We start from the raw sequence: 21,533 nt of genomic DNA, 5'->3' as shown, positions 1-21,533 counted from the left end.
AAGATCTAGATCTAGAAATCTAGATCAAATCGGGAAGCTGCATAATCTCAATGGATGCATTTAAAAGAATGTATATGGTTCTAAATTAAATGAGTAAAACAATTTTGTTCAGTCCTAGATCTAGACAACAGACATAGATATCTAAATTTCTAAATCTAGGCCCATTCTTTCTGTGTTGTTGTTGTTGACAAACACTAAAATATGCGAAGTTTAATTTTAGATCCAACTTCCGCAAACAGCATAGTCATATCAAAATGTAGAAATTTGCCAAAAAATATAACTATTTATTATCAAAGCAATGCATATTTGATTTAGCAATGAATTTTACTAACATCAATACAATACATGGTGGCCTAAACATAATAGATCTAGATCTAGATGTTTTAAAGATAATTACTGTTTATTCGGATAGGTTAATGATAAAAAGCCATGAATATTACAATGATGTTACTGTAAATTAAATGATGGCAGATTTGCAAATGGCAGTGCGTTTTAAATACTCGAAATTGAAAAATAAATAAAACATTTAAAATGCAAACAACATTAAATCTCCTAACTATACAAATGGTATGGATATGAATAGAAAATTTTAGAATATTATTTTTTATGTGGCACAAAGAAGATAATCTTTTAAATGTCAATATGGCAAGCATGCCCCTACGGCCTACCGCATTACCCCCATTCCCTTAAAAAACTATTATTATTTATAATTGAATTTTAGGTTTAAATATATTATAAATTACATTATAATTAAGTTTTATAGGCCTAAGCATTTTTTTAAAGTTCTTGTTTAGTGTTTAGATCTAGAACTAGTTTATGTATTTATGATTATTATCATAGATCTTTGAGACCTTGACATTTTCTTCCTATTTTTCTTTAACTGAAGATCTATTTTCAAAATGGCAGACATGACTACGTCGTATACAATGAAAGGGGATTCAGTTGCTCTTGATTTAAGTGCCGCTCAGTCGTCGATGTATAATTCACACCCTTATGAACAACAACTTGAAAGCCCACAGAAATATATGCCATCTAGAGATGAATTCCAATTTGTTCCACAAACTGCTGAAGGAGGTAAGAAGCCCGAGGGTTCAGGGCAGTTCAGGCCGAATCTTGGTCTTGTATTTTAAAAAGTATTTTTATTTTCGAAGTGTCTACTCGGAAGAAGATTTTTCTCCCCAACGTCTCCATTTAGTCGGCAAAAGATAGTTCTGCGCATGCGCAGTGACCTATGGCTAGGGTTAAGGCTAAAATGAGGGTTAGGATTAGGGCAGGGGTCGGCAACCTGCGGCTCGCGAGCCGCATGCGGCTCTTTTGATATCAAGATGCGGCTCTCCAGCTCTTTACACAAATAATAGTAATCTTAATAAAAAAATAAAATATTTGAAATAAAACAATGTTAGTGGCTCTTTAAAACCAAGGAAATTTTGAAAATTGTAACTTTTGGCTCTTCCGCTTCAAAGGGTTGCCGACCCCTGGGCTAGGGTTAGGGATAGGATTAGGGATAGGGTTAAGGATAGGATTAGGGTTGGTGTTAGGGTTCTGCGGTTGTAAACACACGCATGCGCAGTACCATCGAAAACATTGCCGCTGAGGCAAGTCGTAGTTTCTCTCCATTGCGCATGCGTATCGCATGCGTATCTTATTCCGACTAGAATCTGCCTTTTATTTTAGGCCTAGATCTCTAGATCTAGATCTAGATTTTATTTTAGGGAAAATAAAATGAGGTCTCACAAAATTTTATATTTACCAGGTCTAGATCTTATATTTATTATAGCTTGAGGTCCAACAACAGAGCCTTTTTTTTTCTAACACTGGTGTTGGAACAACTTCATCAACTTGGCATTCTACTCCGAATCTACGCCATTGGGTGTTGCCAGTGTTGGGAAATTGCGAGACACGAAAAGTGAAATGGCGAGGCGGTGAATTGAGAGAAGGCTGCGAAAACAGTCGGTCACATGATATTTTTGCTTAGCCTTTTACCACCACCCAATACTAAAGCAGGGTGGTGGTAGGATGCGAGGTTATCAGCAAAAATTTTACCGCGACCGATTTACAGCAATATTTGATGCAGACTTCAAAGACTTTTCGTTTACATTGTTAAAACCCGCTTTTTCAGTCGTTAGACATTCTGATGATTCGTTAACTTAAATAACTTTCTTTGTTTGTACTTAGAATACTACTGTGTTCGAAACCGCCCGAAATACCGCAGACATTAGATCAACTTATTTCTTATGTGTGGAACATCGAGACCGCTTGCCGCCGCAAGGCCACAAACATTTATTGTATTGTTGCAAAGAAATTTTGTTTTATTACGTAGCAGAACGAACCCCAGATGTAGCCTCAACCAACTGGCGGGTTTGTTGCATTGAGTTAAATATAAACTCAAACAATAATATATTTGATAGGTCAGGCCACATAGTGTTGTGTGTTATGCCGTAATACATTCAAACTAATAAACTAAATAAATAAACTATCTCCCTTTATTTTCTTTAGCAATAATTGAAATAACTAATTAATTAAGTAATGAAATTACACATTTCCTGTATAATTTATTAATATTATTACAGAAACAGCTGTGTTGTTTCAATACCACCCGATCTGTTTCTTGAATCAAACGTTACACTATATACTTACTGAAACCGAGCAAAAAATAATTCACCGAGGTATTGACCTTGAATTATATTATGGCATGCAGGTTTACTTTTTTCCCCTAGAAAAAACAAGGCAGTATGATATAAAGGTTGCACTTATTAAGTCATGATGTAGATTTAATGAGTAAAAGTGGGACGTTGCGAAATGTATACCGACCCTCAAACGGCTTTTTTTTTTTTCCAGAATGTTTAGAATTTAGAATATCTAGATATAGATTTTTACAAATTATAGTCTAAAATGATATTCTCCTTATGAACTCCCACTGAGAGTCTATAAAGGCGGGATTTTTCTCCCGCTGACAAAACGAGCGCGGCGGTCAGAGGATGTTAAGATTGTTTAATATAAAATCGAATTAGATAATAAATAAAAATAACACACAAATTTCATGATATATCATCTGCTTTAGTTTATAACTATAAAAAACAACTACATGAAACAAAATTTGTTTTCGCAAATTGTGTCTCGCTATTTACCCTTGCTTCTGCAGGTATGTCTCACATTTTCTTCTTGCAGTTTACCACCTCGCCATTTCACTTTTCACATCTCGCGATTTCCCAACACCCTACGCCATTCTAGTCTACAGTTATTTTCTATCCAGTAACTTAATTTATGGGGTGGGTGGGTTCCTAGGCTTAGGATAAATAAAAACTGCCAATCTTGCAGAATCTCTTTATTATTTCAATGTGAGAATGCACATAACAGGGTTCCCGCGGCCTCCTGAAATTCCTGGAATTCTCCTGGAATTTCAAAAAACCAGAAAAGTCCTGGAATTCTCCTGGAATTTTAACATTTCTCCTGAAATTTTGTAATATGTCCTGGAATTTTACTCGCATCGATAATTTTAGCGAATATTTTTTTCGCGCTTAGATTTCTAGGTAATCAGACCTGACCGCCCCAGTAAAAATGTTTTGCCTTTTCAATTCTTCGCGTTACAAGGCACACATTTTAAAATATAGACCTAAAGCTGTCTTTAACATGTGGGTTTGGTTTAATTTTTTTTCTCACGTCTTTCTATGTGTGCGGCTCTGTTTAATAGTCCGGACTTTTTTTTTTAATTGGAAATTTCAAGTAGGCCTAGGCCAAAATCTAGTTTTTGCGCAGCTAATTTGAATCTACAGTCCGATAAGCTCTAGATCTACTTTCTATTTTTACATGCGTGTTGTAATACTACCACCCTCCCATCCCGCATTTCAGTTTCTTTCCCACGACAGGGTGGGGGAGGGGGACCGCTGGTTGGGTATATGAAGTATACTCTGTGTGACCCGCTAGTGATGTCATCAGCAGTATACTACAGGCCAACTGTAAGCTCAGATGAACTCAGACTGACCCCGCGCGACCGTGTCTAGCTGGAGGAAAACTAATACGCTACCGGCAATAAAAAAAACTATCTGAAATTCTATTTTTGGCTGAAATATTTTAAATTTTTCAAGTATTAGGGGTCGTCCATAAATGACGTCACACTCGTAAGAGGGAGGGGGGTCCGTAATTTTGTGACGGTGTGTGATGAGGGGGGGGGGGTTCAGATCACACTCCTAAGAGGGAGGGGGGTCCGTAATTTTGTGACGGTGTGTGATGAGGGGGGGGGGTTCAGATGGTGGGACGTCACACTTTTGCATCATAAAAAGCAATGTTAGAAAACGAATTTTAGCCGTTATTTCGCATTTTAGAAAACTATTAATAAATTGCAATAGAAATTTATCAAAATACTCTGTTGACGGCTTTCTGAAAAGATTTTGGAAAAATATGGATGTTTTAAGAAAAAATCATCAATTTTGAGAGGGTTTCAGGGTCCGTAGCGGACCTTGAATCCTTGAAAAACCCTTGAATTCCAAAAAACATCTCAAGGCCTTGAAAAACCCTTGAATTTCCCCAAAAATGAGCAAAAACCCTTGAATTTTATAGGTAAAGCTTGAAAACCGTGCGTAAATCGAATTTTAAAAAAAATTCAATTCTGATGGATCTAAACTTTTTCTGCCTTTATTTATTTTTTGCCGTGGGTCTGCGTTAACTTCGGAGTCTATTTCCAACCCTCTCCTTCGCTGAGCCTCGCGGTTTTGCATAGGCTCTGCCTAACCTAGATTCTAGATCGTGACGTAGACTGTCGTAGATAGCCGAGGGCTAAATTTAGCATCGTTTTTCGGGTATCTCCGTTTACTAGATTCTAGATCTAGATTCAGTGTTTTCTGTTAGGGTCTACCTACATGTACGGTTTTGTCCGTAATTTTTCGATTTTGACACCCCTGTTGCGGAATTAGGCCGCAAATGTTACGCAAAAGCCCACCGTAAACATCAAAATCGATTTAGTGTCGACCTTTTTTTTTTCTTGTGTTAAATTTCCGTGTTATCCGGTTCTATGGTTTCAAACATCTTCAATCATAACAATCGACGCCCCCCGCCCCCCAAATCCCTTCCCGACAATATCTCGGCAGTCGTTGGCTCTATTTATATTGTGAACTTTATTGACCCCGCGAGTGGTCTGTTGTCTCCTGATCGGTGATGTCCGTAAAGAAAAAAAATTGAATGTGGCCTAAATCATTAAAATTCTGGTCGCGCATGGAAATTATCTCGATTATAATTAAACCTACATCTAGAACTAATATTTTTTCTTCAAGAAAATAAGCCTTAGGTTTAAATAAAAAAAAGAATAGCCTGAACTATGCGAGCGTAGGTTTCTATTTATTTAAATTAAAATTTTCTCGGTGTGGGTTAAACACAAAAGGGCGAAACGTAGCTGCGGAATTACGGGTAAATAGCGAGACATAATTTATCGAATTATTGTGTTCTGTTATTTTAGATGTGCGAGAAGACACGTTTTTACGAACCTAGATCAATCACGGTTCTTTGTGTACCCCACGATAGCAGATGTTTCGGTCACTGCGACCTTAGAAGGTCTTCTAGGTCTATCTCAACTTACAGTGACCACGCAGTATATTAATAATTAATATAGTCGTGGATCTTGATCTAGATTTTTAACTATTAACCAACAAGATTTACTAATACCAATAGGCATATTTATCACGTTCGTTAAAAAAACCAATAGCAAATGACGTAATCGTCAATCTCACATGGGCTATGGACCAAATACACATTGACTGTATCAGATGGGTGAGGCTGTAGACAGAACTTTTTGATGTCATTCTTGACGTGGCTGTCTGGTTATTTATGACGAAAGAGGTTGGGGTAAAATTCGCATTAATTACGTGACGTCATCAATGGACTACCGCTAGGCTGTGTAATTAAAAAAAAAACTAAATCCTAACATTACCAGCTCATTAGCATCGCCGATTGTCTTCTTAAAAAAATGAAAGATTTTGCGCCGACGTAAAAAAAAAAATTGTATTTATCAAAAGAAAAGAAAAATAATTTGAAGGACTATGACTGTGCTGTTTTCACTCAACTTTACGGGCACTTTTTACCACCTCTCACTTCAAGGTCGCGCTGACCGTAAGACCTACGACACGAGACCACGCGCGAGCACAGTAGTGTCTCACGGTCAAGGCAGTTCTACAAACGCTGTTTATCTAATTTTAACGTGGTTATCTTTAATATTGGGCTTACTGCTAGATTAAAGCGAAAACAAAAACTAGATCCGCATCGTTTTAGGTCATTGAACAAAATATGTAGGTCTGCTGTAATTTAGTTACACCATCTAGCAGGATCTAGATCTAATTGATTTTTACTGTGGTAAAACGTCCTTGGAATGTTTAAGAAGCCTCGAATTACCGTGTTTGAGAAAATTGCCGCTGTCACTGCCCCCTCCCATCCGCTTGTAAAAAAATAATCCGCTTTTCACTTTGTCGGGCGGCTACATCTCTGACATGAGTATTACTAGCGTAGTTACTTGTGAAATTGTTTTAAAAAAATAACTTAATTCTGTTATTCCGCGATATGAACTAACTTAAAACTTACACGATATTTCTTTACGTCATCATGTATATCATAGGTGGGGACATTGGGGTCGTCCATAAATGACGTCACACTCGTAGGGGGAGGGGGGGATCCGTAATCGTGTGACGGTGTGTGATGAGGGGATGGGGGGGGGGGTGGTCAGATCGTGGGACATCACACTTTTGTATTATTAAAAAGCAATGTTAGAAAACGAATTTTAGCATTTTAGAAAACTGTTTTAATAAATTGTAAAAGGAATTGATTAAAATACTCTATTTTGACAGAGTTCAGACAAGATTTTGGGGAAAAAAAACCTATTTTAAGAAAAATTGAACTGCAATCAAGGGGGGGGGGGGGGTGTAGGAGGGGTTATAGGCTGAAGTGTGACGTCATTTTAGAGGGCGGGGCCTGGCTTTTTGTGATGTGTGACGGAGGGGGGGGGAGAGGTAATAATCTTTTAAAAAGCGTGAGGTTATTTATGACATTAAGCAGGATAATTTCTACAAGGATAGGTGGGTTTTTTTTTTGTTTCTATATGTGTGCAGAGTCCTTTTTAAAGGAATATGTGTGCAGAGTCCTTTTTAAAGGACTATCAAACAGACGAACCAATGCTTCCTTTTATGTATAATGACCTGATTCTGATTATCACTTGACATTGACAAGTCATTCAATTGAAGTTGGGTTTGTTGCTGACTCTCTAATAAAGTCTCTAGAAAAAGTAAAAAAAGCAAGTGAGCTTCAAATTCTCAATTTCAAATCTGATTGTAAGACAACTTTTATAGGATTTTCATCAAATTTTTTGTTGAAATCTCCATTACTTTAGTCATTAGTGAGAGACTTAGCCTAATGCAAATGTTTAAAAATAGAGCCAGTTCACCAAAAAAATGAAGGGAATTCTTCACATCCTAGTCAACAAATGGAAACTGAAATCAGCTGAGTGTAACCAAGTTCTGTTTCAATTTTCAACATTCATAGATACATGTACTCTAAATGGTTGTCTATCTAAATCTTATTGAGAACATGATAGGCTGGACATTTTTTTCATAGAACAGCTTGGTAGCAAAATTTCTTATGTGAACATTTGGAAAATTGTTAGAGATCTATTGCTTCTGTCACATGGTCAAGCCAGTGTTGAAAGAGGTTTTTCTGAAAATAGAAGTTGGAGGAGTGTCATTTGACACCAAAGATACTGATTGCAAAAGGGATTATGCTGGACTCTCAGACAATCTCCTGACTTAGATAATTTTGTAATAACACCAACATTATTTCAAAAATTGTGTGTGCAAAAAACATATATCACCCTCATTGTAATGCCCGTTAGTGGTAGTTTATACCTTGAAATTCCCCCCAAAATCACCTTGAAAACCTTGAAAAAGCCTTGAATTTTCTTTTGGGATTTGGCTATGGACCCTGGGGGGGGTCTGGCTTTTTGTGACGACGTGTGCGGGGGGGGGGGGGGTAAAAATCGTCAAAGACCCCTTGCCCTTATTTCCAAAATACATTTTATTTTTAGTAGGACAAATCTAAGCTACTCAGGTTGATCTACTTGTTCATCAAATGATAAAAAGTTAAAATTACAGTTAGGCTATTTACTGTTGAAGACTCCCATTTAAATCACAATGCCATGTCCATTTTTAAAAGACATGGTTTCAGCTGTTCTGTTTGTTTATAATTGACATTGTTAGTACGGATGATGACATTGGTGAGGGGTTGAGGGTGGGAAATTTATTAGATGAATTTGTGACAACAGGCCTTAGAACTGGTGCTGGGGAGGGGGTATATAAACGGGCTTAATTTATGGACAGTGAGTAGTTAAAGAAAAGTGTCACATTTATATATTTAAGTACAAAGATAAACATTGTTACAGGATAGTGACTGGTAAAAAGTGCCATCACATTTTCCAAAGGGGGGGGGGGGGGGAGAGAAAGAAGAGATAGCAATTTTATAAATAATTTATAAATGGGAGGGGTGGGGTGCAAAATTGAATCTACTTTGACTAAACTAAATGGTTTAGAAACAGTTACTTTTAAAAATTACAAATGCTATGCTACATAGCATTTTATAAAGACCACTTCCTATTTAAGAAATGTCAAACTCCCTTCCATTCAGCGCGGGATTGAGTCGTTGTTGCTTTTTAATAGGTTAAATTATGTCCTGGAATTTTGGTTTTTCTCCTGGAAAACTCCTGGAATTCTCCTGGAATTTCAAGTTCACTTTGGTGTAGGAACCCTGACATAAAAGGATGGTCGCCTGTCATATGTTAGAAAATATATTTTTTTGGGGATTTTCCTTGAGAAATAGGGCCTTCAGGTTTTTCCTGTCAGATATACATCAGTCTCTGCATCAAAATGAAATTGAAAGCTGGCTCAATCATCCATGCTATGGTCTCCACCTCAAGGCTTACCAATAAAACAGTTATTTACCTGAGAAGTTTTTGAAGAAATTTTGAAAATGTAGAATACCAGTTTGCAGAAAAGGCCCCCATATTCCTGACACAAATTGATCAATCATCTATTTCTTTATAGTGTCACATTAAAATAATTATTACATTTAGCAAAACCAGTGATTTTTGCATTGATCCCTTAACCATTAATGTCCCATTCATTCTACCAAAACTCCACCCATGATGGCCCAATGTAAGGAGCATAACTCTGTATGATCAAGTGAATAGTTTCATAAAATATTTGTTTTTGTCTAAATGAAATTGAAAATTAAGATAAAAACTACTGCTTAATGTTGGGAATAAACCTGGCTTTCCAACAGTATTAAATAGAATATATTATATTCGGTAAAAGTACAGTATAAAAATAAAAAATGTCGGAGAAAATTCAAAACAGGTCATTTTCGGTAGTCAACTTTATTTATTTTTGTCTTAACAACTATGCATCGAATTTAACAGTTAAATATCAATTTGGTTATGTTTAACATATATAATTCATAAAATACATGCCTAGATACGTTTAGAGGCATTAATTTTTTTTATTTTTAATATTAAATCTACTAAAAATACGACAGATGAGTCGAAAATTTCGAGATAGAAAGAAACTATTATTTTTTATCTTTCAAAAGCGCCATTGAAATTAGAAGACCGGAAAAGGATGCTGAAACCATCCGACTTCCTGTTTAGTTAAAAATTAGGATTTGTAGGCCAAATTTTAATGAAACAAATTTAATTTTTCTATGCGTATTGTAAGCGGGCGGCAGCGGGCGTTACGGGACATTAACGGTGTCGGGCGGCAGCGGGCGTTACGGGACATTAATGGTTAAGGAGCCCTTGAGACAAAGCCAAAGTTAAGAAATGTCCAGCAGTGTTTTAGTCAGGTCATTTCCACCTTCAATTTTGGTGTTTTATCAATTTGCAATGGATATACTTTGCAATTGAATAGGTTTATACCAACTTTATTTAAATACAAATTTAGTGAGACTAGCTACTAAATTTATAGCAACATTAATAAATAATTTATGTTATTTGAGTTTATAAACTTAAAGTAATGTATGGTATTGCTAATTATAGCAGGAAATTTGCTTTTTCATCTAAAGAAAAACAACCTTTTTTGGACTACATTGTTCCTAAAACTTCTAAAAAAATTGATACTGTGCAGTTTGAAATCGAGCAATCAAACTTGCTGAATTGGCAGTCCATTAGTTTTACTAGAGATGGCCATAGTTATACCTGGGTTAACATTGATACCTTATGGATCTAGTCTATTCTTTCTGTATTTGCCAAAAGAAATACATTTGCTTAGCCTTATCTAAGTTATATATAAATTAATTTGTCATTTTTTTTCTGCATTTGCCAAAAGTAATGAGTTAGCTTAGCCCTATCTAAGCTTCAAATAATGTAGTATGTTAGTAAAAATTTAAACTGCAATCACTTTGTAATGATTAATTTGCATATCTTCCATAGGACATTCAAACATTGAAGGCACTATAGATTCAAAGGCAGCTCCAAGTAGTGGTGATGCCTATGGCGTTAGGAAAAGAGGAGTAACTTCTTCTATTCTGGAATCTAAGGGTTTCGGCTGGTTACTGGAAGATGAAGATCCAGAAGAGGAAGATCAAAGGCCACTTTTGTTAGTATTTGTATTTGTCATGTTTTACTTTTAACTATTGTTTTTATATTTACATTTAAAAAATTTAAAATAATCTTGTGGTTGAAAAAATATCTCAAGATCAGCTAAATAAATTTTCTTTTTGTTTTTGTTGGTACTAGCCCAAACGTAACCGTCGATGTGTTAGGTGACACTGCTGTCCGGGCAGTAAAACACATTTCAGTTAAGATTGTATTATTAATAATATACCAACCTTTTTCCTATAATAATTTTTTCTCTTTTTATTCAGGGAAGAGCTAGACATTGATTTGAAAGACATTTACTACAAGGTTCGATGTGTCTTGTTTCCCCTTCCTCAGTTGGGATTTAATCGTCATATTGTCAGAGAAAGCCCTGATTTTTGGGGCCCACTGTTTGTGATCCTTCTGTATGCAATTATTTCCCTGTATGGTCAGTTCAGGGTGAGTGGGTTTTATTTGTATCTCAATTTGTTTTAAACATAAGTTAAAAAAACCCAGAGAATTGATAATTATTGGTATTTGCTAACCGTAAAATAGATTTTGATTATTTTTATACTGCATCAAACTGTGTGCAGTGATTGTGTTTTTAAATAAAGTTCTGCCAAACAGTGAAACACTGTTTTTAAGTTCTTTATTCCCGTTTGGATTATGCATAAACAATCATTTAGATATGCCCATGTTTTTAAGTTGGAGCAAAAATCTGGCAGGAAAGGTTCATGAGCCTATTTTGTTAACATTAGAATATTGGATATTTTGCATAGAATGTTAATCATGGTTATCATTATTTGTAGGTAGTCTCCTGGATCCTGACTATTTGGATTATTGGTTCTCTCATGGTGTTCCTGTTGGCACGTGTTCTTGGTGGAGAGGTAAGATTGCTGTTTATGATTTGTTTTATGTTTAAATAGTTTTTTTAGCAAGCTTTAGGTTGCTTTTCTTGTAGTCTTAGGGGTCGGCTTGGTCGAGTCAGTAAAGCTCATGGTTGCTAAACCTAAAAGTCTCGAGTTCGAACCCTCGGGCAGATGAGGCTCGTTAGCTGGGGACAGCCACTCTTCTAGGAGAGACAACTCCAAAATCAAACAACTGCTGCCTTGTAGTTTGTTCTTGGTTGGACAAAGGCTATGGAAGCAAATCCAAAAAGAAAAGCAGGCTGAAATCGGAGTCAATAGCCTCAATGGCGCATAACCAGTTGACACGTAATCCTTAATTGTGATGGAAGCATGGTCGAGTCGGCAAAAGCTCATGGTTGATAAATTCGAAAAAAGTCTCGAGTTCAAACCCTCTGGCAGATAAGGCTCGATCCCTCCCAAAAAAAAATTAAGAACGAAGAAGAAGCAGAAGTAGTCTTAGTTATTTACTGCATGTTAACTTACATCCTCTCGTAAACATCCTTTGTGATCTTATTGTACAGTTTTGTATATTTTGTGTAGTTAATTCAAGTTCTCGGAAATTAGTTTTTAACTTGAAGTTTAAATTCTAGATCTTGGTTCAAGTTATTGATATGATCTTTGTTGTTGTTGCAGGTGTCTTACTCACAATGTTTAGGAGTTATAGGATACTCAGTGCTGCCCCTGTTTGTGATTGCTTGCTTTTTGCCACTTTTACGCTCTTTTCATTACTTGGGCAGAGCTTTCAAGGTAAGAAATTATCACTTCAATATTTTTTATTGTAGCTAAACACTTAATAGTTGGGCATAGTGGTGACCACATTATTCCCTTGTGTGCCGCATTCATGAAAACAGATAAACTCTACTTCATCTACCCCATGTGTCTTGGGCACAACTGTGAAAAGATGATGATGAAATGCCTAACCCTGAGATTTAACTTTGGGATTAGTGCTTGAGTTTTCTACCACACCATCCAAAAACTTTCAAATGTCACTAGCTAATATCTTTTAAAAAAATTAAATTTTCTGTTAATTAACCACACCTTTCTACAACTATTCCAGCTGTTGGGTGTGTTTTGGGCGTCATACAGTGCTGGCTCATTGCTGTGTGTTCAAGAACTTCAGCATAAGAAACCTCTTCTGCTGTACCCCATATTTTTACTCTACATTTATTTCCTCTCATTGTACACTGGTGCCTAGATTTCTACATCATGTTTTACTGTCTGAGGCTTAGATTTTGGGAATTTTTAAAAATACTCCTCTATTAAAATGGAGCAATTTTATTTTGAGTTCAAGTATCAATATATCATATTTGTTAATATAACATTTAAATGAATGTGTTACATTTTAATACAATCTCCATTTAAAAAATATGTATAATTGGCTTCTATGTTCTATCCTATCTTAAAAAAATTACTTTAAACAATTAATTTCAAGCATTCACAATAGGGTGTTTTTTTTTTAAAAAAAGCAATTTTTTTAGTTTTGATCATATTATTTTTCACTGTTGCTAAACACTTTCAAAAAATAATGGTCCTAAATTAAAACTTAAGCAGAAGCTGCAGTTGAGATACAACTATGAATTAATTTGTAAAAAATTGACATTTATAATATGCTGTTTGAGTGTGTTTGATTGTATGGGAGATGCTATGTGTCTGTGTACATACAACAACAGCTTTACTGTGTGGATAATACCAGTGATCCAACACAATGGATACTTTTTGTATGTACCTGTTGCTTTTGTTTTATAACTATCTTTGCTACAACATGAGAAGGGGTTTTTGTTTACAGTATATGATCTGATTGTTGCTCTAAACTAAATTTATAGATTTATAAAAACTGTATTATACCGAGTACATATAAGTTGTTAGTTTCAATGTGTTGAAATAAAAAAAAATATATCAGACCTATTTTAGAAAGAAATAAAACCATTCTATTTTATCTTATTTAGCGTTTAATTTCAAATTGAAGGCTAGTTTTCAAAAATTTTAAAGTATATTTTTGTAGTTTTCAGATGATTTTTAATTAAGAATTTTTTTTACCTTCAGTTGAATGTAAGGAAAACTTAATGTTTTACTTAAGCCGTCAAGTTTTGGAAAGTGTGTTTTCAATGGCCCATAATAATTTTCTTTTTTGTTGAAATTAAGATTTAAACTTAAATAAAAATTTTGTTCATTTTGAATTTTTAAAAATCCATTGTGCCATTTTAGCTGATGAATTATGTTTGACAATTATTGCAAATATTTTACCACTGGGATTTGAGTGTATGGAAACCTATGCTTTTTTTTTAAGAATGCAACAATTAAAACATTTTTTTAAAAAGAAAACAAAAGTTTATTTGTACTAAGGCATAGTTTATTTCATGTCACATAATGTTTTATTAGTCCCTTCCTAGTGGTGCTATACCAACATGTGCCAGATACCAGTAGTAGGGTAAAGCAAAGCTTAACTGGCATTATGTTGGCTACCCAATCTTTTCACACTGTGATGAAATATAAAACCTGCCCTACTGGACAATGCAATTGTCATGAATTGTAGAAATAATATATCAGTCAAGTACTACAATTTTTATTTTTAAAAATAGAAATTTTAGTTTGACTCTTGAAACGTTTAAAACCCTGTTATAAAGTAAAAGTTGTTTTAACTGTTTAATTTTGTTTTTAAGTAAACAAACCTTACACAATATTCTCGTAACTAGTATGTGTCTGTTTATAAATCAAGTAACAGGCATGTTGAAATGTTTATATAACTGCCATAATTTAATATTCTGGCACTAATTATCAGAAACTAATTTTCATTTCTAGCATGCCTCTGGCTGAAGTAAGTTAAATGATTGGAAAGTCATTCTTACGATACTGTGGTGTTTTCAGAAATGCAATTTTGCATCAGTTTGTTATATTGTTTATTTTCAGAAATAAATGTGTCTATTTAAATAACATTGTAAATATGATGATATACATAATTTATGTTTTCTTATTGGGATTTTTAGCAATAAAACAATTGATAAAAAACAAAAGCCTGTCTTTGTTTCTATCAGATTAACCTACATGTGAGTGCATAGTGAGGGATTTAAAACAGGTTTTAGGTCAAGGGATAGTTAAATAGGAGAAAATCATTGACTTTGTGGCAAGGTGAGGTGAATTATTAATGTTGTATAGACGAATTACTTGATTAACGTTCGTTGGCGTAGGGGGGGGGGGGGTTAGGGGGTCATAACCCCCCCATAGACCCCTCGGTATATATATAAAGTATGAGGGGGTGTAAATCGAAAGTTTGAGGGGGGGGGTGCAAATCAAAAGTTTGAGGGGGGAGTGCAAATCAAAAGTTTGTCCCCGGGTAAAAATTTGAACCCCCCCCCCTATTAGACGATTCTGGTTACGCTACTGTTAACGTTAGTTATGTTAAATAACTATAGCTTTGTAAGTAATGCAGTATTGCAACTACGACGGACCTAGATGGTAAAAGTTTGCGTGATGCAATCATAGAGTTAACACTTAACAGCGATCTCCCTGCAAAATACAATATTCTTTAAGTGGGGCAGCGTAAACAAAATTACTCTGGTCACCCTTCCCTCCTCGTCGCCTTGCAGTGTTGGCCGGTGTTAGGTTACAAGTACAACATAGCTGCACGTCACCGTGCGATACAATCCTGTTGTCTCCCTTGTCAAGAGAGCAGACGAGATTTTTTTTACCAGGGGACGCGACTCTCGTCAACTCGCAACCATTGAAACAGAAGGCGTCACAATGCACAGTCTTGAGTTATTTTAAGGTAGGTGTTATAATTATGTCAACAGAAGTATGTTGTCTTTTTTTCTCTCTTGTTTTTTTTTAAATTAATTAATTCAACTAACAAAAACATAAATTATCTCTTTAAATGAATGTAAGATAAATTCTGTACTAAACCTAAACAATTTCAGTCAATAAATTAAATTGTGTTGAGTTGTAGTTATTTAATGCAGTAAAATGTTAAAATTGATAAAGCTTATCATTTAAGAGTGGTTATCGATCTAGTGCTTACATACACTAAGTTTTTGTTTAAATGTTAACATTTTGGTAACCTTTGGTACTTAAAATACGTAGTTTTGGTGGGATTAGCTATGTTGGATAATTGGATTAGGGGGTCGTCCATAAGCAACATAACACTCCAAGGGTGAAGGGTTGGGGGTCGGAATTTTATAGCTGAATTGTGACGTCATTTTATGGGTGCGGGGATAGGGTCTGACTTGGGGGGGGGGGAGGTAAGTAGTTATAAAAGCATAACGTCTTTATGGATGACCCACCTTGACTAGATCATGTTAACATTCTTACTATAATGTATAAGCTAACCCTGATTTGACTATTCACTATCTCGCTTTAACTGGTTATGCCGAATATTTCAATTACAATTCAAATCACACATTCTGTAAAAATGAATTACCGGTCTGACGAGAGTATACCTGTGACACCAAACAAACACGTGAATTTACAAACAGGTAAGAAAGCAGTCGGTACATCAAATACCAGGGGCACCCAGTCATCATGTAAAAACTAGCACACCAACTTGACGAATGACACAAAACTCGAGTTGTATATCTTGGTACCCTACAGCGGTCATATAGGTGTCACTGTCAGGGGATAATTTTATGACATTTTTATGCTAGGCTATGACAGTATCCAGTCTATATGCTAGGCTATGACAGTATCCAGTCTATATGTTAGGCTATGAGGGTATCCAGTCTACGTGCTAGGCTATGACAGTATCCAGACTATATGCTAGGCTATGAGAGTATTTTTTTTAAATTGCATTTAATAATGGATTATATTACCCAGCGTTTACCGAGCTCTGCTCTTATTTTAGAAAGAAATGGCTTTTTAAAAATCCTAAGCTGACCAACCCACGTTAAAGATTTGTTTCGAATATATTACTGATCTCGTTCAACATTTGATATACTGACCAGTGGCGTAGCCAGGGCGTGGCGGGGGGTGCGGACCGCACCGGGTGACACCATTTAGGGGGGGGGGGGGGTGACACCAAGGCGAAAAATTGCAAAATGCACAGACTATAGAAAAACATCGTTACTATTAAGTCTGCAGTGTACTCATATGTGGCATATATTTAAATAAATAATAGACTATATATACTAACACACACACACACACACACACACACACACACACACACACACACACATATATATATATATATATATATATATATATATATATATATATATATATATATATATATATATATATATATATATATATATATATATATATATATATATATATATATATATATATATATATATATATAATTTGTTTCTTGTGGCGCCCGGGTTTAACTGTTAATTTTGCGCCCCCCCCCACCCCCGTTTTTTACCTGTCACTGTCACCGTGTTTAAAATTTTTATTTAGTGTTACACAATCGATTTAGGAAATTAGGAAATCAGTCTGTTAACCCAAGTAGTAGTCTTAAAATAATACATTTCAAAACTAGGCTTTTATTTATTTTTTTACCCCGTTTGGCGCCCCTCTAAATTTGGCGCCCGAGGCGGCCGGCCCACCCGCCCTCCCCTAGCCACGCCACTGACGACCCCTTAATAGAATAATAGATTATAACTCTTTAGTAAGCGAGCGATAAAGTAAACAGAAGAGGTCATGGATTTGACGACATTAATAAAAATTGATCAGTATTTTAAATGTTGAACCAGCTCACCAAATATTTTAGATAAAAATCTAAACAAAACTGATATTTAAAAAAAAATTCAATATAGGCTACTTATACTTTGACGTTTAAAACACTACTACTTATTTTTAAGAATACATTATAGATTTTCTCCCTGTATTGTTATATTTCAGTTAAATAATAAACACGAGCCGACCAGCGGCGTAGCATACGCCGCTATTTTGTTTTATTTTCTACTTTTTTTCTACTTTTCATTAATTCATAATTAGTTAATTCGACAATAAGTAGTGGTGTCCACGTAGAGAATTGTAGATATAAATAGATTACCAAAAAACGTTAAATCAGTATGCCAGATAAAACAATGTATTAATGCATGCTGTTAAAATTGTGAATCGTGAGTACGTTTTAGGAGGTCAGCTAAATTTTTGACGACGTGGACATCGGGATGGACACTTGTGGCATACGGGAGGCGTTGCGAAGGCGGGAGGGGGGAGGTGCCTACAATTCAATTTTTTTTGTGTAGATCGTGAAAGGGTGACCCCCTACACGAGTTGCTTATTTCTTCTACCGTTGACTGAAATAAGCACTACCCCCTTTATGAAAGATGTAGGCTACTGATTCAGTTGCAAATATTTCTTTCTCCAGCTGTTTCCATACTGGTAAACATTAGTATTTCGAGAAGCACGAAAACTTAAAAAAATATAAATACTACCCAATAGGTCTATAAAAGTAGACTAAATATAGGCCTTTATGTGTGTAATTGTAGTATTGAATTTATCAATACAGCAGCGTATTACATTATAGTTTAACCAGTATAGACCAGGGGTCGGCAACCTGAGGCTCGCGAGCCGCATGTGGCTCTTTTGATATCAAGATGCGGCTCTCCAGCTCCTTGAACAAATACTAATAATCTTAATAAAAAAATAAAATATTTGAAAAAAAAATGTTAGTGGCTCTTTAAAACCAGGGAAATTTTGAAAATTGTAACTTTTGGCTCTTCCGCTTCACAAGGTTGCCGACCCCTGGTATAGACACATGGCTGTGTTGTAAAAAAATAGTATGCCTATATATGGAAAATTAAATTGTATTTGATGACATCTTCAAGGAAAACACAATAACTAAGGGATGTAACTTTAATTTATATTCACAAAATGTCTTTAAAAATATTGAAAAATAAAATTAAGAAAAAACATGACAATTAATTTCTACTATTGAAAACAATAATAAAGTATTATATAATTATGTGCCCACTACTTACCCTGTTTAAAATTTTAGAATTGTTGTAGACTTAAATTTACATAAAAACCATTAGCTCTATCGTAAACTTGATTTGTAGACTTCTGACATATTTAAAGAAATATTGTTAACCCTCCATTTTTCATGGTTTTACTATCTATCATATATATATAAAAAAAAATCATATAGAGCAGGGGTTCCCAATCTTTTTTTTACTCTAGAGCAGGGGTCGGCAACCAGCGGCTCGCGAGCCGCATGCGGCTCTTTTGATATCTAGATGCGGCTCTCCAGCTCCTTGAACAAATACTAATAATCTTAATAAAAAAAAAATATTTGAAATAAAAAAAATGTTACCAGGGAAATTTTGAAAATTGTAACTTTTGGCTCTTCCGCTTCAAAAGGTTGCCGACCCCTGCTCTAGAGCACATTCTAAAATATCGGTAGGGTGGCGCGCACCACCTATTTTAAATCGACAAACTCCTTCCATAACTTGTCATTTTCCCGTAATTTATTTTCTTATTTTCTTATAGTCATATTGTATTAATAAATAATAAACAAAAAAATTATCGCTTATGAATACAATAAATTACGCACCTCGCTATTAGCCTGTTAATTTTTTAAAAATAGAAAACTCCTAATTCGTGTTTCGTCTGACGAACATATCTCTTATCTAACTGTCGCGATACGAACAGGGCAGCAATCACAATGACAACAACGCGGTTCCAGGCGGGGAATGCTTTTTGCCTGTACAAGGTGTGATGTGCAAATGGCACTAGCCGTTCCAGGCTAGCGTAAATAGTGCAGTCTGGCTCGCCGCTAGACAAGTTGGGATAAGTATCTATCATATTTAATAAACCTAGGCAGTAAAAAAAAAAAAAAACTGTAACAAATGAATAAAAATAAATAATATTTTAAAATAATGTTTATGAAAAAAATTCTGTCTCTGTCGAATAGTGAGAGGCTGGCACATACGAATCGTTCAGCGGGCGCCATGGCGCCCGCGGGCACAGGGTTGGGAACCCCTGATATAGAGTATAGTATGGCGCATAACCAGTTGACACGTAATCCTTAATTGTGATGGAAGCATGGTCGAGTCGGCAAAGCTCATGGTTGATAAATTCGAAAAAAAAAAAAGTCTCGAGTTCAAACCCTTTGGCGGATAAGGCTCGATCCCTCCCAACACTAAATATTAAGAACGAAGAAGAAGAAGAAGAGTATAGTAATTTTGTAACAATGTGCAATACGTTGAGGGACAGGGTGGGGAATTTAAACAATGTTTAACACTTTTGCATTATAAGGAAGTAATTTTAGAAAACGAACATTTAGCAGTTGTTTCGCGTTTCAGAAAACTGTTCTAATAAATTGTAATAGAAATTGATTATAATACTCTATGTTGACCAAGCTCAGTCAAGATTAAAAAAAAATGTTTCAAGAAAAATTCACAAATTCAACTTTAATTGTGAGGCTCAGGTGTGACTTCATTTTATTGGGGGGGGGGGGGGGGGATCTAGCATTTTGTGAGGATGTATGACGGAGTGGCGGAGTGGAGTTTGAGGTAAAAAAAATTAATTTAAAAAGCGTGACGTCATTTATGGATGACCTCCATAGCAGTGTTTCTTCCAGACATTTTTTTCCGGGGGTGCACTTGAAATTTTCGGAAGGGGGGGGGCGGACAACAATTTCCGGGGGGGGGGGGAGGGGCGTACACTGCCAAAAGTATATATTTTCTATATAAATTCCATTTCGTTCGGGGGGTCGGTAGACTTTCTTCGGTGGGGCACCGCCCCCCCCCCCCCCCGAAGAGGTGCCTGGAAGAAACTCTGCTCCATAGGATATTATCATGCACAATACCTAAATCGAGATTCTGAAAAAAGTCTCAACGGTTTACATATTCGTGGGTCGGAAAATCCCAGTGTGGGAATCTCGACTGTATACGTGTTTGTGAATACACAAAAACTCAGGTATCGTTTTCTGTTTTCTCAAACACCCTAGGATTTTAATAATTACATATCTTATTACTATAAAGTATCTGATTTATTAACTTTTCGCCTCTATTTATTTCCTCGGTAAACGAGCGGTTTTGTCACAAACTTACCTACCTTTCTATAGCCCAGTTCTACTAGCAGTGCAACCCCACCCTTAACCGCTATATTCGAATATTCGAAAATTCTAGAATTCATAATAAGATGATTAGTTTGGAGAAGATCGCTATTTTTTGTATTCTTTTTAAAAAGGGGCAGTAATAACAAGGTATTTGAAAAGTGCTGACTTAAGCTATGAGTAACTCCGAGCCAATGAAAAAGTGAGTTAATTGATTGTTATGAAGTCCTGACAATGTTGCTTTTAATGTGACGTTTATTGTGACTTGAGTATTGATTGTCGTGTAATTAGGGGGAAAACTAAATGAAGCCTGTACGACCAAAAAAAAAAACACATTAGTTTTAATTTTTGAAACTAGCAAATGTACCTAAGTAAGTGCCCAACATTTTTTATGAAAATCTGTAAAGTCGTAGCAAAATTAGCTGGTTTTGAGAAAGTATGGTCCCTGGGTAGATGAGGTTCAGTACCTGAGGACAGTGACCCATTTACGAGAAAAAAAACCTCCAAAATTAAACAACTGCTACCTTGTAGTTTGTTCTTGGATGGGCAAAAGCTATAGAAACAAAGGCAGAAAGAAAAGCTGAAATCGGAGTCAGAACGGCCGTGAAGATAAAAAAAAAGTTGAAATGCAATACGTAATTGAGTTGGATGAAATCCAGTTATTCATTACGATTAAGAACGAAGAAGAAAAAGAAGAAAGTATAGTTATGGGCTTTTCAGATATCTATGTCAGTTCACAAGGAACAATATTTCATTCAACGAACATTGAGCTACGAAAGGAGCGAACTGCTCACTCAAAAATTTTATTTGATATTTCTTTGGTTTATTCCATTTTTCAAACTACTAACGAATGTGGTCAGACACTAAACAGGATTGCTTGTACATTTAATTATTTTAATTTTTGAAGACATTTTTTGTTACAATGGATGGGGCATTCCAGTAACGTCTATGCTCAAGGTTGGTTTGTCTGTAAAAACTAGACAAAATCACAGATGACAAAACTCTGGAAAAAAAAATTCATTAATAGCAA

At 35.5% G+C, this 21,533-nt stretch overlaps 1 protein-coding gene across 2 annotated transcripts; it reads left to right on the top strand.

The window, feature by feature from the left end:
• Positions 1-243: 243 nt before the first annotated feature.
• LOC131952215 (protein YIPF4-like) lies at positions 244-13,076 on the top strand. 2 transcript variants are annotated; one of them, XM_059314786.1, is made up of 7 exons: positions 244-348; positions 907-1,074; positions 10,451-10,616; positions 10,885-11,056; positions 11,407-11,484; positions 12,139-12,252; positions 12,563-13,076. In XM_059314786.1, exons 1-7 carry the CDS (start codon positions 318-320, stop codon positions 12,698-12,700), a joined length of 867 nt encoding a protein of 288 aa, XP_059170769.1. In that variant the 5' UTR covers positions 244-317; the 3' UTR covers positions 12,701-13,076. The 2 variants fall into 2 exon arrangements, with proteins under 2 accessions (XP_059170769.1, XP_059170770.1); XM_059314787.1 differs by lacking the exon at positions 244-348 and having other exon boundaries at positions 887-1,074.
• The last annotated feature ends 8,457 nt before the right edge of the window (positions 13,077-21,533 follow it).

The sequence above is a fragment of the Physella acuta genome, unplaced genomic scaffold (genome assembly GCF_028476545.2).
Source record: "Physella acuta isolate Inbredline_101_S28 unplaced genomic scaffold, ASM2847654v3 ptg000860l, whole genome shotgun sequence".
In the NCBI taxonomy this organism is placed as follows: domain Eukaryota; kingdom Metazoa; phylum Mollusca; class Gastropoda; family Physidae; genus Physella; species Physella acuta.
The sequence above is the reverse complement of the archived record's forward strand: the minus strand, read 5'-3'. Positions and strand labels throughout refer to the sequence as shown.